Source organism: Equus asinus, chromosome 26 (assembly GCF_041296235.1).
Source record: "Equus asinus isolate D_3611 breed Donkey chromosome 26, EquAss-T2T_v2, whole genome shotgun sequence".
Lineage (NCBI taxonomy): Eukaryota > Metazoa > Chordata > Mammalia > Perissodactyla > Equidae > Equus > Equus asinus.
Genome location: NC_091815.1, coordinates 25,202,334 through 25,218,934, shown reverse-complemented (window position 1 = coordinate 25,218,934; position 16,601 = coordinate 25,202,334). Strand labels below are relative to the sequence as shown.

Sequence of the window (16,601 nt, the reverse complement as noted above, 5' to 3'; positions counted from 1 at the left end):
AATATACTAAGAACCACTGATCTGTATATTTTAAAAGTGTGCATTTTAAGGCAGGAAATTAAATCTCAATTTTTAAAAAAGACATCAAAGTTCAAAAAACAAAACAAAGACAGGAACCCACTTCCAAAAGGCCTGAGGCTATGTGGGTAGTGATACAGCCAGTACCGACCCCAGATCAACCCGGCTCCTGCTCAGACCCACCTTGCTGCCTTCCCATTTTCCAGTTGGGGAAACTGAGGCTCAGAGAGAAGCAGTCACTGGCCCAGAGCAAAAACTGCCAGAGCCCGAATTTGAACCCAGGACCATGTAACCACAAAACCCTCGTGGCTCTCAGCCACTCTGCTTCTCCATCATTCGGGAGGATGAGGATCAGAAAGGTAGAGTCCCTTGTCTCAGGTCACACAGTAGTGGATTGGGGATTCCAACCCTGGCCTGTGTAGCCCCTGGGGCTGGACTTTTCGCCTAGGCCATGCTCAGCTAGATGAAGAAATGGGGGACGCAGAAGGAAAAGGGGAAAGAGGCCACTCCTTGGCCAGAGAGCGAGCCCTGCTTAGGGTGAGCGGTGAGGAGCCCCCAGGGACTCAGAGTAGCAGCTGCAAAGCCTCCAGTGCATTTTCCCCTGGCTCGTCCCCCTCAGATTGCAGGAGACCAGCGCCTCCCTCCCCAGGCAGGAGCCGGTGGCTGAGCCAGACCAGCTGGCTGGGCCCCTGAGGACTGCGAAAGCAGGGGCTTGGGACTCCACCATCTGGTCCCTCAGCCAGGAAGGACAGTTGGGCAGGAGGCCCTGAGAGAGGGCTCTGGGTCATGTGGCCTAGACCTGGCAGGTGGGGTCCCAGGAGGCCTGCTGCAGCGGCTGGGGCAGGGGGCAAGGGGGAGGACAGAAGAAGGACACAGGGACAAGGGAGAGAGGCAGAGATGGAGAATTGAAATAAAAAGAGAGAGAGGAGAGAGTGAGAAAGACAAAAATACAGAAAAAGAGAGAGACCCAGAGATGGAGACAGAAGGACAAAGATACAGAGAGACAGACAGAGAGATGAGAAAGAGACAGAGATGGGAGAGACGGAAACTAAGAGAAAGAGAGACACAGAGGAACTTGGGGCGCAGGACTGAGAGACAGGCCCAGAGAGAGGCAGAGGGGGACAGATCACTCACACATCCACACCCCCTCAGACCCGAGCCAGCACCTCCCCCAGCTCAGCCTGGCCCCAGCGAGGCAGCCAGGAAATGCGCCGGCTGGACGGCAGCCGCCGCTTGCTCCTGCGTCTGCCCAGACTCTGGGCTCTCAGGAGGGCCCCAGAGGACAGCGGCCTTGGGAGCCCCTCCTCTCCCCAGCGGCAGCTCCTGAGGCCCAGCTGGGCTCCATCTGGGGGCCGTGGCCCACTGGGTCACTCTCTGCCTCGGGCTCCCTCTGCTGGGGAAAGGGCCCAGGAGTCCTGTGCTGGGGCCTGCCGCTGAGGTCCATCGCTGTGTGACCTCGAGCCACTCCCTAGTCCCCTCTGGGCCCCAGTCCTCCCTTGAACAAGGAGGACCCCACCTCATGGTCTCCAGAGCTTGGTGGGGCTACACCCGCCGTGGGGAGGGACCAGCCGGCTCTGCACTCTGCCGGAGCAGGAGCCCCAAATTCTCCCTCTGCGATGTGAACGGCCAAGACAGACAGGATACTCCAGCTCACCAGTTCCCCCAAAAATGCAGGTGCAAACACTCATCCATCAGGCTGGGAAAAATCTACAAAATCTGACAATAGCAAGTGTGGGCAAATATGGGCAGAAACAGGAGGTCTCCTTGCTGCTGGGGAGAGGGCATTAACGGCCACTAGGACTCGGGCAAGCAACTTGGCAAGATTAAATGAACTGATGAGAGTTCTGACTTCTAACACTAAATTAACGTTTCCTATATCACCCTCCAAAATACATTTTTAAACAGCTATATGGGTGAGGGGAATGCCCAAGTGGAATACAAACAAACAACTGTTTCACATAAATAACATAACGACACCGAAGGGGGAGAAATAACTAACTCTGGGAACTTTCGAACACAGTGTAGTGATGATATATACCCTCTGGGTGAAAGCAATTAAAATTTAAACACCTGTAAACAAATACTGAATCTTAGATTTGTTGCATCAGCAATTCTGGAACGACATTACACATTGTGTCTTATAATCTTTACCACGTCCACAAGAGGTCAATACTGTAATTACGTCCATTTTACTGAAGAAGAAACCAAGGCACAAAGAGAGAAGACATTGCCAGGTCACCCTGTTGGTCAGTCACAGAGGCAGGGCGTGACCCCAGGCAGCCAGGCTCCAGCACCCATGGCCTTGACCTCGGTGTTGTACTGTCTCCCACAATCCCGCTGTCAAGGAGTGGCTTAGCATTAGGGTCCTTCTCGTTGCACAGACAGGCACCTGGGGCTCAGAGCCAGAAGTAATGCCACTTGCCTAGCATCACACAGCTGGTAAGTGGCGGGGCTATGATTTGAACCCAGACCCTCCAGAATTGGCTCCCCCGCCTTCTGGCTTGCAGGTAGGCTGGGCTCAGGAGTGGCGGCATAATCTATGGGGTCCAGGGCAAAATGAAAATACAGGGCTCCTTGTTCAAATATTATTAAGAATTTCAAGAGAGCGACAGCAGAGCGTTAAAACAAGTGCGGGGCCCTGCGCGAACACACGCATGAAGCTGGCCCTGGCTGGATTAGGGGGAGCCCGCAGGAGCCCGGAGGAAAGAGGAGGCAGGCGGGAGCATCATTTCCCAGCTCCTCCCTGCAGCAATGCCTCGGGCTGGCTGCCATTCTGACTGAGGATCCCAGCTCCCGCCTGGCGACTCTCTCCTTCCTCTCCCGGGGAAGTCAAGGCTCCTGGCGGTCAGCCCCACCATGCTGCACTCCCCCTGTGGCTTCCCCATTCCCTGTTCACACCTTTGTCAAGACTGCCCATAAGCCCTCCTCAAACTGTCCTCAGAGGACGCCTTCTGGTTCCCGCTGGCACCCTGACAGTCACCGACCCCCATTTCGTGGGAGCCCACCACACCCGAGGCATGGCACTAAGTGGGTGCTGTCTGTGCACAAACTCACCTGGCCCTGGGAGGCCCAGACAGATGTGGTCCTCCTCAAGTCCTCAAGAGGGGGCGACAGAGGCTCAGACAGGGACTGAACGTGCGCCCTGGCTGGGATTTGAACCCAAGTCCATCTGCGTCCCCTGTCCAACCTTTCGTCACTTGGCCCCCGGCTGCTTGAACTGCTTGCTCCCTTCTCTGCCTGACCATCTAGGCCACCACTTGTCTCTGCTGACATTCTGGGCAATCCTTCAGAGCAGACTTGGGGCCGAGTCACCCCGTGTTGTCCACGGCCTGCCCAGCCAATGGGGTCTGGATCTCAGGCAGTGATCGGTTTCTCAGAGGCCAGCAAGAGGGCCACTCTCCCCACTGTGGCCTGGGAGAGTCAAGGGAGGAGGGTGGACAGGAACTAAACAGGGCTCTGAATGGCCTCTCGGTGGCTGTGTGACCTCAGGAAAGCCACGGACCCTTTCTGTGCTGTGGTTTCCTCAAGAGTACAAGAGCACCTCCCTCGCAGGGCTCCTGGGGAGGCAGGAGGGCGACCAGTGCCCAGCACGTAGCGTACATCAGCGGTTCTCAAAATGCGGGCCAGGGACTCCCTGAGATCTTTCCAAAGGGTCTGTAAGGTCACAACCATTTTTATAAAAATACTAAAGTGTTATTTGCCTTTATCACTTTCATTCTTTCCCAAGTGCACTGCGGGGTTTGCAAGGACCAGATGACCCGTGCTGGTGTAACAGACTGGACGCAGAAGCAGAGGTGGGGATCTGCGCTTTTCTCCAAAGCCAGCCATGAGAGAGAGCTGCGACACTGAACACAAGGCCCATCTTCTGACTGCATTTTCTTTTGTCTTGGAAAATAGAGTTATTCTTCCTAAAAGAATGCTTTGGGGTGAATAAGTGATGGATTTGTTACTGCTGTTTTTATGAGAATCAATAATTTAAATAGTTCTCAATTTTATTTTTTTATTTTTTTTGCTGAGGAAGATTTGCCCTGAGCTAACATCTGTTGCCAGTCTTCCTCTTTTTTTTTTTTTTAAATATAGGCAGTATACTCTTTTATTTATTTATTTATTTATTTTTGAGGAAGATCAGCCCTGAGCTAACATCTGCTGCCAATCCTCCTCTTTTTGCTGAAGAAGACTGGCCCTGAGCTAACATCTGTGCCAGTGTGCATCTATTTTGTATGTGGGTCACCACCACAGTATGGCCGCTGATGAGTGGTGTTGGTCTGCACCCGGGATCCTAACCAGGGCTGCCAAAGCAGAGCACGCCAAACTTAACCACTAGGCCACAGGGCCAGCCCCAGTTTTCATTTTTAATATGGTACATTTCAAATCAGTATAATCCACACACAAAAGCTCTCTGGGGATTGCAATGATTTGTAAGAGTGTAAAGGGCTCCTGGAGACAAAGGCATTTGAGGCAATGATGTTACTGGCGTCATATCTGATCTGCTTGTCTCTCTGCCCCTTTGCCTGCCTCCCCAACAGGGCAGTGATGTGGGGTCACTTCTGCCCACTGCTGTATTCCAGCCCCTAGAAAAACACCGTGCATTCAGTAGGTGCTCCATAAAGATTCGCTGCATAGATAAAGGAATAAATACTAATCCGTGTCATTATGCTTTTATTAGTGGTCAGCCTTTTTCTTTGCCAGACCCAGTGCCAAGCACTTTAGAAGCCTAACTATGCAGGACGCGCATCAAAGGGGCAAGAAGAGTCGAGGGACCTGGGTCTGAACTCAGGCTCTGCCGTTTGCTACCCTGGGCCAGTAAGTTCACCTCCCAGAGCCTCAGCCTCCCGCTGGTCATGGCCAGGCATTGTTCCTGGCACGGAAAGGCAGGAGCTGTCACACGCTGGGAGGCGTGACGCAACACACATGTTCACACCTCCAGTCATTCAGATCGAACGGTCAGATACTGAGCATCCACTGGCTGCCAAGCCAGGAACAGAGATAAAGCAGACACTATGCCTGTTCTCTCAGAGTCCCCTGTTTTGTAAGGGGGACACTGGCTAGCTGTGTATCCTTGGGCCAACTATTTCACCTCCGTGCCTCAGCTTTCCCACTGGTAAAACAGGGGATAGTAACAGTATCAATCTTATATGGCTGCTGGGAGGAGTCAGTGAGAGCTCAGCACAGAGACTGTTGGAGGACGTACTCCATGACTCTCACTATTATTCTGTGCAAAGCCATTCCCCTGCCTCTGGGTCTTGGTTTCTCCATTCAGGAAACAGGCATCCAGGTCCTGTGAAACCCTCCGTGGGCTGGTTACCCATTTACTGCTTCTTGGCTCTAAATCCTTCCTAACCCCTTTGCATCCCATGCCCAAGGGGTGGTGGCTGCCTCCACCAGCTACTGTTAGCTGGACTGCCTCACTATTCCCTTTCTGCTTCCAGCTCTTCCAGCACATCTGCAATAAATCCCTGTATTAAATCCCCTCTGTTTGAAATACCTTGAGTAGGGTCTGACACCGATTCAGGCCCCACTGTGGTGTAGAAAGCCCCACCCAGGACGGCCAGGCCATACCTGCAGCTTCTTGAGTTGGCTGTTGACGGTGGCCAGGTCCCCACCAGGGTCTACGTCTTGCAGCTGGCTTTCCATGTGAAGGAGCTTCTTGTCCAGCTCAGCAAAGCTCTGCACCAGCTGGTCAGCCTTGCTGGCCTCAAACAGCTGTCGTGCCTTGGCCTGGGTGGTGCTCTCCAGCTCCGCCCAGCACTGCCGGATCTCACCCAGCTTCTTCCGCACCGAGGCTGCCAGCTCAGGCTTCTCCTGCATCAGTTGCTGGCCCTCCTGCCCCAGATGGGTAAGAGGCAGGAAGTGAGGGGCAGGGCATGGATGGTGGGGAGGGACAGAGAAATATGGGGACAGCAGGACACAGGGGCAGATGTGGAGAGAGAGAGATAAGGAGTTGGAGACACAGAGACACGAGGGGTGGATGCAGAGACAGGCCCAGAGATGGAGGGAACCAAGGCATGGGAAGAGAGACAAGGAGAAAGACAAACAGATAGAGGTATGATGAGGGAGACAGAGAGATACAAACAGACACATGGGAAGGAGACAGGGAGAGACAGGCACTCATAGAGTGATGCACACAGAGACATACCCATAAAGTCAGAAACACAAGGAGAGGACCATAAGAAAGACAAGTAGGGGGAGAGAGACAGAGACAGAAGAAAGACACAGAGAGAGAGAGACAAAGAAAATGAACTTCCATTAAACTCAAAGTCAAGAAGAGTGGCTTTGCCACGTGCCACCATTTATGGGGCATCAACGACCATTTAAGGGCTTAAGGCCAACCTGGGTGTCTCCATTTGAGTCAGAAGAGTGGGGGTATCCAGGGCTGCAGGTTTGGGGTTCAGCCAGCCTAGGGGGCAGTTTTGGTGGTTGAGGCTTGGAGCAAAAATCTGCCTGGGACCCTCCAGGACTGAAGCCAAGCTCCAATATACGTTGGCCTAGAGCCACATATGCCACATTACATGTTGAAAATAAACACTATAGCAATTACAGCTCCTAGGTGCCTGGCTGCGTGTTAAGCACGTTACGTGCTGAAGGGCCCAGGGAAGGAGCAATATTTACTATTTCCTTAATTTTAAAGCAGAGCAAACTGAGGCTCAAAGAGGTTCCATGAATGACTCAAGGCCACACAGCTAGGAGCAGGTGTGGAAATGGTCCGTGCTAGTTCAGAGGTGTGAGAACAGCCAACTGGCAGCGGAGGGTGTAGGAGATGACATGTGGGTTCCCTGGGGGCCTCTGGCACCTGCCACGGGCAGAGGGGGCTTCTGCATCCTCACCCTCTCGATCTTCTCCAACCACTCCTTATTCTGAGCCAGCTCGGCCATGAACGCCTGGTGCCGGAGCCATCTCTTATGCAGCTTGTGGCCATCTTCCCGCGTGCCATCTCGAGCCATCAGCATCTTCTCATGGATCCAGCCATCCAGCTGTGCAGGGCAGGGGGTGGGGCTCAGCTGGTTCCCCCAACCTGGCATAGTTCCCCATCCCGTCCTGGAAGTCCCAGGTTCAGGGCCTACGATGCTGGGTTTGAGGTGGGGAGGGGAGGATGCAAGTGAGGCTTTTATGTGTGTGTGTGTGTGGGCAGCTCAAGCTCTTTCCACAGAGTGGAGGACGGATGGACAGGTCCCCAGAATGGCCCATCCTTTAGCACCCCTCTCCTCGGGCAGCCCTTCTCAACTCCCTATAGTCCTTAAGCTTCAAGGCAGGACTACTGGGCCACTCAGAGTCCCCCCACCCACGGCCAAAGCAACCCTCCAAATTAATTCAGCATATTTCCAATTCGCCCCCTCCCCAGTAGCAACACTCAGACTCTTCAATTCAGCCTCCGTCACCTCCAAAAGGACCAGTTCAAGATCCCCAACCCATCCCCAAGGGTATCAAGTGAAGCCCCCATATGTAGCCCCAGGCCCCCAATAGGGTCAGATGAACCCCTAAACAACCTCCCAACTGGTGTCAAGTCTAGGTCCCTCCAAACCAGCCCTCCCATCTCAGGTAGACCCGTTCCCCACAAGCCAGACCAAGCCTTCCTAAGGAGCCCACAGGTCTCCCCAAATCCAGCCGTGAGAATCCAGCCCCAAACCACAACCAGTTCTAGTCCCCTAACCAAAGCCAACCCCCCAAATGCCAGCAACAGGGCTGCCTTCTGGCTCCCCAAACGAGCCTGCCTCAAGCTCTAGCCCCAGGCGCCCCAACACGGACAAGACAGAACCTTCCCAGCCAGCCCCCCTCCCAGACTAAAGCCAGTGCTAGTCCCCCCACTCACTAACAGCACCAGCCGTCCAAAGGCAAGCACCAAGAATGGGCCCCTCACTACCCTGACCAGCACCAATGAAAAGGCTGCTTTCTGAGCCCCCCCAAAATAAGATTTGCCCCCCAAGCCGGAACCTCCCCACTCATGACCAAACCAGGCACATGGGCAGTTGGCTCCTCCCCCTCCGCCTCCCCACCTCAGTCACAAGATGCTCCTCCTCCCTCCTGAAAAAAAAAAAAAAAAAAAAAAAAAACGGACTCCAGCTCGTTGGTCCCAGGAGGCAAATGCAGTCATCGCCAAGGACGAATCCGGAGCCGACCAAACCCCACCCGGAGTCCCCCAGCATCTGCTCCCCAGGGGTCCAGGGCAGCTTCAGACTCCCTCATACGCACACACTACAGCCAAGTTAACTGCCCAATTCAATCCCCCAACTCAGTTTACAGGGTCCCGATACCCAGGGAAGAGCTGGCCAATGGCAGCCACAGCTCACAGTGAAGGCGAAGCCCCCAAAGGAGACGGCACTCCGTCATCAAGGTAAAGCCCCCCAAAAGTGACCGGCCCCCATCAGTGAGGGCAAAGCCACAGTCCCCAACAACCAAGGCAAAGCCCCCAAAAGTCAGAGCCCCCAAAACCAAGTGCCAGTCCAAGACCTCATCGCCCAAGCAGCCCTTCGCAAAAGTGATTCGCCCCCATCATCTAAGGCTAATACAGATCCCACAAAAACCAAGGAAGAACCCCCCAAACGGATGAAAGCCCCCCTACCCCAGGGCAAATCTCAGATCCCCCGTTACCCAGGCCAGAGCCCCCTAGAGAGGCTGAGACCCCCTTCACCCCCAAGGCAAACCCACACTACCCCAGGAATAGCCTCAAAGTCCCCCTTTTCCGCTTCCCTCCCTTGGGACCCGGTCCCTTCGTCCCGTCCGCAGCAGCACCGCGGACAGCTCCCGGCGTCCCTGCCCCTCCCCAGGGCTGGGGTCCCGGCGCCCAGCTGACCCGCCTCCGCGCCGCCCGCGCCCCTCCCTCCCGCGGCCTCGGCGGGCGGGCACGCGCCCAAGCCCCCTCCCCCGCCCGCCTCGGCGGGGGCGCGCGTCAGCCCCTTCCCCCGGGCGCCCCCGAGACCTGGAGCGGCAGCGGCGTTGGCGGGGAGTCCCTGCGGCGGGCGGGCGGGCTCTCGCCCCTCCACTGCGACGGCGGCGGCAGCGGTGGCGACGGCTGAGGCTCCGGCGGACGCGCGCCCCCTCCCCCGCCCCCGCGCCGCGGCAGCGCGCCCGCCCGCGCGCGCCCCCTGCCTGCCTCCGTGCCCGCCTCCCTGCCGGGCCCCAGTTGGGGGTAGAGGAGGAATCACCACCCTCCCTACAGCACTGGGGGCGGTGGAGCAGGGGGAGGAATTCCTGCGCCATCTCAGATGATTGCTTCTCGGTCCAGAACAATCTCACGAGAGGGGGAAGGGGCTCCTGGACCAAACGGAAAGGCAGGAGGGGGGTGCCTGGGGCCTGGGCTACCTCCGCTGTGTGAAGGTGCGGAGTATGAGGTGGTGGTGGGGTGGGCTCCTGAACCATCTCTAATGGGAAAGGACTCAGGTTCCGGGATACCTCAGCTATACAGGGTAGGGCATATGGGATGAGGGCCCTGGAACATCTCTTGTAAAACTTCAGTCCAGAATAATCTCCAACGGGAAGGAGGGGGACAGGGGGTTCGGGGACCCATCTCTGGTGGGCTTGAGTCCCAGACCCATCTCTAATGGGCTTCAGTTATGTGGGGGTGGGGCTTATGGAGGCCCTTGTCCATTTCACATGCGGGGAGAACAATCTCCCATGGGAGTTCACCATGGAGGGAGTCAAACGATCTTTAATTAGGGGGATCTGGGCTTGGTTCCCGAACCATCCTTGGTTGGGGTAAATAGGTACTGTTTCATCATGGAGCAGGGGGCCGACGATCCTGGGTCAGGTAGATGGGTGAGGTCGGGACCATCTCTGCTTGGGATTAGGAGAATGTTTACCAGGCCATCTCCAATGGGGCCGTCTCTTACATGGTCAGAGTCCAGAACATTTTCTATGGAATGCAGGGGAAAGGAGGGGAAGGCAGCGTGTCTCCTGAACCGTCTCTAATGGGAAAGGGGACCTGGACCACCTCTGATTTGGGGCGATCCTTACGGGTGTGTAGACCATCCCTAAAGGTGCAGAGCTTGATTCGCGGACAATTTTAAAGGGGCGAAGGTTGGTTCTGGACCATCTCTGACCGAAGTTGCGCTCTGGGCGGCTGGTCCACCCACACCTCCCCCGCCCCTCCCCCGTCTCCCTCCTCTTTCCCCAGCAGGACGCTTCTCACGAATCTCCCCAGAGAAAGGTGAGATCAGCGCGCGTCCCCGCGAGACCCGTAGGCGCGGACGCGAGCCGTTGCCATGGGCGCCCAGGGCCTCTAGCTCCTTCCCGGCGCCCGCGTGGGCGGGGGAGGGACCTGCGGAGCATGCGCACTGAGGCCAGGATACACACGCCCCCTGGCGGCGCAGAGTGAACATCGCTCGGCGACCCACTTAGACGGGGCGTGCCCGCCGCCACCGCGCCCCCGCCCACCTCTGCCCTGGAGCGCTTCCCTCCGTACGAAAGAAGTCACTGCCCAGCAGAGCTGGAGTTCCTACCTCGTGGCAGTCTCGGAGGAAGTGCTGCAGCTCAAGTTGGTCGTGTAGCTTCTGCATCCATTGCTGGGCCCGCAGTTGGTTTTCCTGGCTCCTGGGGATGGGGAGAGAGGGGCTGGGGGAAGCCTGGATCCGCGGATGCTGTCAGTAGGGCTGTGAGGGCATCGGGCCTGGCACGGCTAGGAACCTGGGGCATATGTAAGAGCGAGGAGGAGGAGAGAGCAAGGTGGGGATGGGGGGAGGGACAAGGAAACATCAGTGGGGGCAGAGCAGGGACAGGGCTGGAGAGGGACAGAGAGAGAGAGGGTGGGAGAGACGGAGGGAAACAGACATCTGGAAAGAAAGAGATAGAGACACTTAGAGACACACAGAGAAAGAGACAGAGAGACACAGGTCCAGAGAGAGAGAGAGAGAAACAGAGACACACACTTAGACACAGACCAGAGACAGACAGAAACAGAGACCTCAAGAGGGAGTGATTGACAGGGACCCAGAGAGAGACAGACAAAGAGAAGAAGACTCAGGGAGAGAGATAACAGGGCACGACAAGGAAGCAGGAATAGCGGCAGAGAGAGAGAGCAGGAGACAAGGAAAGAGAGAAGGAGGCAGAGGGAGGGAAAGTGACAGGGCAGGGACAGCCCAGAAAGAGACAGGCAGAGAAGTGCCGAGATGCCACCAGTAAAAGACATGACACACAGAGGGTGCCAGAGAGTTGGAGAGAGGGAAGAGAGCCGGGCATGGGGAGAGATGGGGCTGGAGCCACAGTGAAGGTTTGTGGGTGCGCCAGCAAAGGGGCAGGCCTTTGGCCTGAGTGAACCCAGGCCTCCCGACCCCGGAGCCAGCCAGCACCACAGCCCCAGGCAGCCTGGCCTCCTGCCCACTGTGCAGGGCAAAGGGCCACAGAGGCCTGGTGGAGGGGGCTGGGGGCATCCCACTTTGCTATGCTTTGAACAAGCCACTCCCACCTCAGGGCCTTGGCACTGGCTGTTCCCTCTGCCTGGAATGCTGTTCCCCCCAGCGTCTACTCAGATGTCACCTTCTCAGTGAGGCCTCTCCTGACCACTCCCAAACACTTTCTGGCTTTCTTTCCTTTAAGTTTCTCCTTCGCACTAACACTATCTAACACACTGTATATGTCACTTAGTCATCTTCTCCGTCTCCGCCACTAGGATGTCATTCCACGAGGGCAGGAATTTTTGTCTGTTTTGGTCACCACCGTATGCCCATTGCCTAGGAAGAGGGCCTGGCACACAGTAGGTGCTCAATACATATTTGTTGAATGAATGAACGAATGAAAGAGAGACACAGAAGCAGAGAGAAAGAGAGATGACAGAAACAAAAGTCAAGAGTGTGAGAGAGACGCAGAAAACAGAGAGATGAAATGGAGTTAGAGAAAAGCAGGGAAAGAGAGACAGAAACTGACACGGAGATGGAGGCAAAGAGACAGAGAGCGTGCAAGGAAGGTACAGAGAGAGCCAGGGGCAGAGCTGGAAGGAGGAACAAGAAGGACCAGACACACAAGCAAAGTACTGACTCCCTCCTGCCCAGACTCAGCTCTGGAGCCAGGAACTAGCAGACGCCTCTGAAACGGAGCTGAAATCAATTCCTCCAGGCCCTCCCCAGCCACTTGTGAAGCATCAGGCCCGGGGAAGAAAACCCCTCCTCTCCAGGAGGGTGAGAAAATGCAGGGGTCACATCCTGCCTGTGACCTTGGGCAAGTCGATGACCTCTCTGAGCCTGCCGTGCAAAATGCAGATAAGATGAGCACCCTGCCCACAGGGCTGGCACGTGAGGCAGGCAGAGAGAATAAGTGACTTGCCCTGAATCCCGCAGGTTGAGGGGTGAGGCGGGAACTGTCTGGGTCCCAGCCCCCAACTCTGCCTGGTTCTGCCCGCCTTGGTGGTGTGGAAAGCCCCCCCCCCCCTTGAATGGATGTGTTATTAGTTCTCCTGAGTGGGAAGCGTGTCCCTAGACCAGTGAATGACTGGGATCCTGGGGTGAGGGTGCAGGAACTGGGTCTGTGTCCATTCCTGCTGTTCCCTGCCTCCCCGAGCACAAGCCTGGGGCACGTGCCCCCGCTGGGCTCCCCCAGCCCCTGTGCTTCCCCCATCCCGGCCCTGACCACTCTGGGCCATCCTTGTCAGACAGCCTGCGAGCTCTGAGAGGGCAGGAATAGTGTTCTGTGACAGGGCCTGGAACAGAGCACGGACTCACTACCTGTTTAATTGGCTGAGAAATAAATGAATAAACAAGAGAATGAAAGGAGCAGCTATGACTAGCAAGGGATGAATGAGTGAATCAGAGAACGAGCAGTCCTCCCGGCTGCTCCTCCTCGTTGGGCGGCGCCTGGCAGACAGCAGGTACTGGAGAAATGTGAGACGGAGGAAGCAAGAGTCCAGGCCTGGAGCTGGGGGCACTCGATCATGAGTCTGCATCTTTAGGAGCAGTATCCCCATGAACGTTTCCTTTAGAAAACTCCAGCCTCGTCCCAGGTGAATTTAGGGGAAAAGCGCGCCTGAGCTCCAGACTGAAGGGGGCCGGGGTCTCGGGGCTGTGGATGACCGTGGAGTGACTGGGGGTGCTCTCCTCCAAGAGACAAGAAGACAGAAGGAGGGGCGCTGGGCTCTCTCCCAGCCTGGATCATGCCAGAGAGGAGAAAGCTGGGGTCCCCAGGAGGGGCAGAAACAATGACTGTGACAGAAAGAAGTGGGCCTGGCAGAAACCCTAGGAAGGGCTCTGCTGGAGGGCTGAGATTTTTGGGGGGGATGTGATTTTGCTGAGGGCATAGAATACAGCGGGGCACACAGTAGATACTCAATTAGTGCTCAGTTAGTCTCTTGATTAGTGCAAGGACAGACGAGAGGGGGTAGTGGTGAGACAGAGGGCAACAGAGCAGAGAAGGATCATGTGCAAGAGAAGTGTGAAAGACACACACACACACACACACACACGCTCTGCGTGCCTCCTAGAGAAGGGGGCGGTGGGGGCCCACGGCAGGGGCTCATTCACAACATCCAAGCAGCAGCAGGGCAGGGACACCGTCCCATCGGGGAAGCTGGAACAGAATCTGTGCCTAGCTGGTAGCTGCTGGATCTGGGGACATCTGGGGGTTCCGAGGGAGGGGCCTGGACAGCAGAGCAGATGCTGGAGCACCCAGGAAAACATGTTAACACTCTAACAACGGGTCCAGTCATCCCTGAGGGCAGGCTCGCAGAGAAACTCCCATTGTAAATATCAATTTAAATCGAATCAAACCAAGAAGGAAGTAAATAGAAACCAGAGAGGAGCAGAGAGGCAGAAACTGCGATGGAAAGGACAGAACCTTGGCCTCCCTCACCACCCACCCCACCCCTGCCCCTGGGGATAGAGGCACCTACTTCTCCAGCAGCCGGGTCACGGCCTCCTGGGCCTGCTCCCCGTAGGCGTTGCCCTGCCTCAGCAGGCCCTCGGCAGCCTGCACGGCCACCTGCATCTTTTGCTGGTTCAGCTCCATCGTGGTGAGAAACTCGCGGTGCCGTTTCAACGCCTCCTCCACCGACTCCACGGTGCCCGGGAGCTCCGGACCCGACAGCGCCACCTCCTGGGAAGGGGGGAGGGGTGGCGCTCAGGTCCGCCCGGATCCATTCCAGGACGCGGGAGAGGCCACCTGCCCGGCTTGCCACCACTGTCGTCTCCCCCTGCTCACTGAGTTCTAGCATCCAACATGCCAGGCATGGTCCCACCTCAGGGCCTTTGCCCATGCTGGTCCCTCTGCCTGGTAGTCTGTTCCCCTCAGATATCCCCATGGCTGGCTCCTTCACTTTCTTCAGGTCTCTGATCATCTGCCAAAGGTATCACCCTCCACCCCAGCTATATCCCTTGACCCTGCTTCATTATTTTTCATAGCATATAGGTGACATGATACTATAGACGCAGTTACCTATTTACCATCTCTTCTCCCACATACACACACACACACACGAGCATGCTGGCCACACGAGGGTGGGATTTTGTAGAGCCTGGCAGGAGGCACTCAGTAAATATCTGGTTAATTGATGAAGACTGAATGGGTGCTATGAGACCTCAAGGAAGTTCTTCCCCTCTCTATCTCTCTTTTTTTTTTTTCTGAAGAAGAAGATTAGCCCTGAGCTAACATCTGCTGCCAATCCTGCTTTTGCTGAGCCCATCTTCCTCTACTTTATATGCGGGGTGCCTCCACAGCATGGCTTCATGAGCAGTGCGTAGGTCCGTGCCTGGTATCTGAACCGGGGAACCCTGGGCCACTGAAGTGGAGCGTGCGAACTTAAACCACTATGCCACCAGGCCAGCCCCAGTTCTTCCCCTTGCTGAGGTTAGTTTTCTAACTGGTAAAATGGGTGGGTCAGAAAAGGTCTCTCAAGGCCACCTCAGCTCCAATTTTTACTAACCTCATGATTCTGGGGCCTCCCTGTCTGTCCCCTAGATAATCCTCAAACTGGGTCCGCTTTCTCCAGACAACCAGCACGGATGGCCACCCTTTCTAAAATGATGCCTAAAACTTGGCACCTACTCTGGGACAATCGGAAAACTGAGTGTTCTATCTTGCCCAAATCCTCAAACTTGCTCCCCTCCCAGAATGATCCCCAAACTGAATCTGTTCCCAGATAACCATCGTGCTTGATGCCTCAAGGCGAATACACAGTTACTTTCTCCAGATAATCTGCAAATTGCCATTCCCAGCAAGAAGGCAGTTCCCTAATTGAGGCGCCCACAACCGCATCATCCACAGTCACTTACTGATCCCGACAATCTCTCAGTTTGAATTACCTACTTCCATAAGCTTTATCCTCGGTGATGCTCCTCAAAACCCCCATTAACCGTCACCAGCCAACCTCTGACTCATTTCCTTCCAGATAATCCACAAACCCACGAAGCCACTCGAAGGAATATCCGAGAGCATTACTCCCTCGCGATAGTCCACCAACTGTCAGTCAGATAAAACACCAACTCACCCATCATAATCCTCAAATTCTGTCACACACACTCACACACAGGGTCACACTGGATGATCCACAAACCCGGCCATCCATACCGGGTACCTCTCCCTACTCCCACTGCCCTCGGAGGAGCCACGAACCCAGGGGTCCCCGGAAACACACTCTTGCGTGCATCTCCCCATTCCCGCAATACCCCGAGGCCTCGGACCCTCCCAGCCCGTGAACCCCGAAGCGGGCACCTGGTTGCGCAGCACTGCGCGCGCCTGGCGTAGGTCGCGCAGGAAGAGCTGGTAGACGTGCGCCTGCACCAGCGCCTCCCTGCGCGCCTCCCACAAGCCGAGCAGCTTGTGCCAGCCGAGTTCGAGGTGCGGGAGCCACTCGTCGAGGGCCAGGCCCGGGCCCAGCTCGGCACCATCAGCCGCCAGCAGCGCCTCGCTGGCCGCCACGATGCGCGCATAGTCCTCCTCGCGCTGGTCCACTTCTTCCTTGAGCGCGGCGTGGCGCGCCAGCAGCGCGTCCGCCTCTTCCAGGCTGCCGGGCAGGGGGCCCTCGTCACCGCCCGCCGCCTCCTGGGCGCGCACAAGCCAGTCCAGGAAAGCGTCCAGGTCGTGCAGGAAGCGCTGCAGGCGCCCGGCCGCCGCCACCGCCTCGCCACACGCCTGAGCCGCACTGGCCAGCGCGCCCCACTCGGCGCCCAGTTCCTCGGCGCCCTGGTGCAGCCGCGCAGCCTGCGCCGGGAAGCGCGCAGCCAGCAGGGCTGCCTCCTCCAGGAGGGCCGCCTGGCGCGGCTCCAGTGCTTGCAGAGCCGCCTCCAGGCCGCTCAGGCGCCACTGCAGGGCGCCGCCAGCGCGGGGCGCGCTCTCCACAGCCCTGCGCTTCTCGCGCACTTGCGCGCGCACCTCAGCCACCTCCAGCACGTGGTTCTCCACCAGCAGTACCGCGCTCATCTCCTCTTTGCGCTGTTCCACCAGCTCCACGATGCGGTTCCATCTGCCCAACAGAAGGAGGGCGGCTTGAGGAGGACGGGGACTCCTCTTGGGCGGGGAGGGCCCACCGGCCTGGGGTAGAGCCCAGCTACAGTGTGACTTTGGAAAGTCGCTTTATTTCACTGAGCCTGTTTCTGTGTGTAAAATGGAACCCTACCCAGCACATTTGTTTAGAGCAGCTGTTCTCAAAATGGAACCTGAGCGACGTCAAA

The 16,601-nt window shown here is 56.6% G+C and overlaps 1 protein-coding gene across 3 annotated transcripts in view; it reads right to left on the bottom strand.

Moving 5' to 3' along the window:
• Positions 1-16,601, bottom strand: part of SPTBN4 (spectrin beta, non-erythrocytic 4) — a 72,669-nt gene that overhangs the window by 23,452 nt on the left and 32,616 nt on the right. For 2 of the 3 annotated variants that reach the window (XM_044759612.2, XM_070498647.1), the window contains 5 exons: positions 15,643-16,393; positions 13,826-14,028; positions 10,452-10,542; positions 6,843-6,989; positions 5,578-5,841 (listed from right to left, as the gene is read on the bottom strand). In XM_044759612.2, the coding sequence (XP_044615547.2) occupies positions 5,578-5,841; positions 6,843-6,989; positions 10,452-10,542; positions 13,826-14,028; positions 15,643-16,393 (1,456 nt within the window). Of the gene's footprint in view, positions 1-5,577; positions 5,842-6,842; positions 6,990-8,932; positions 9,087-10,451; positions 10,543-13,825; positions 14,029-15,642; positions 16,394-16,601 lie in introns of those variants that run through there. The other variant, XM_070498648.1, reaches the window with a different exon arrangement.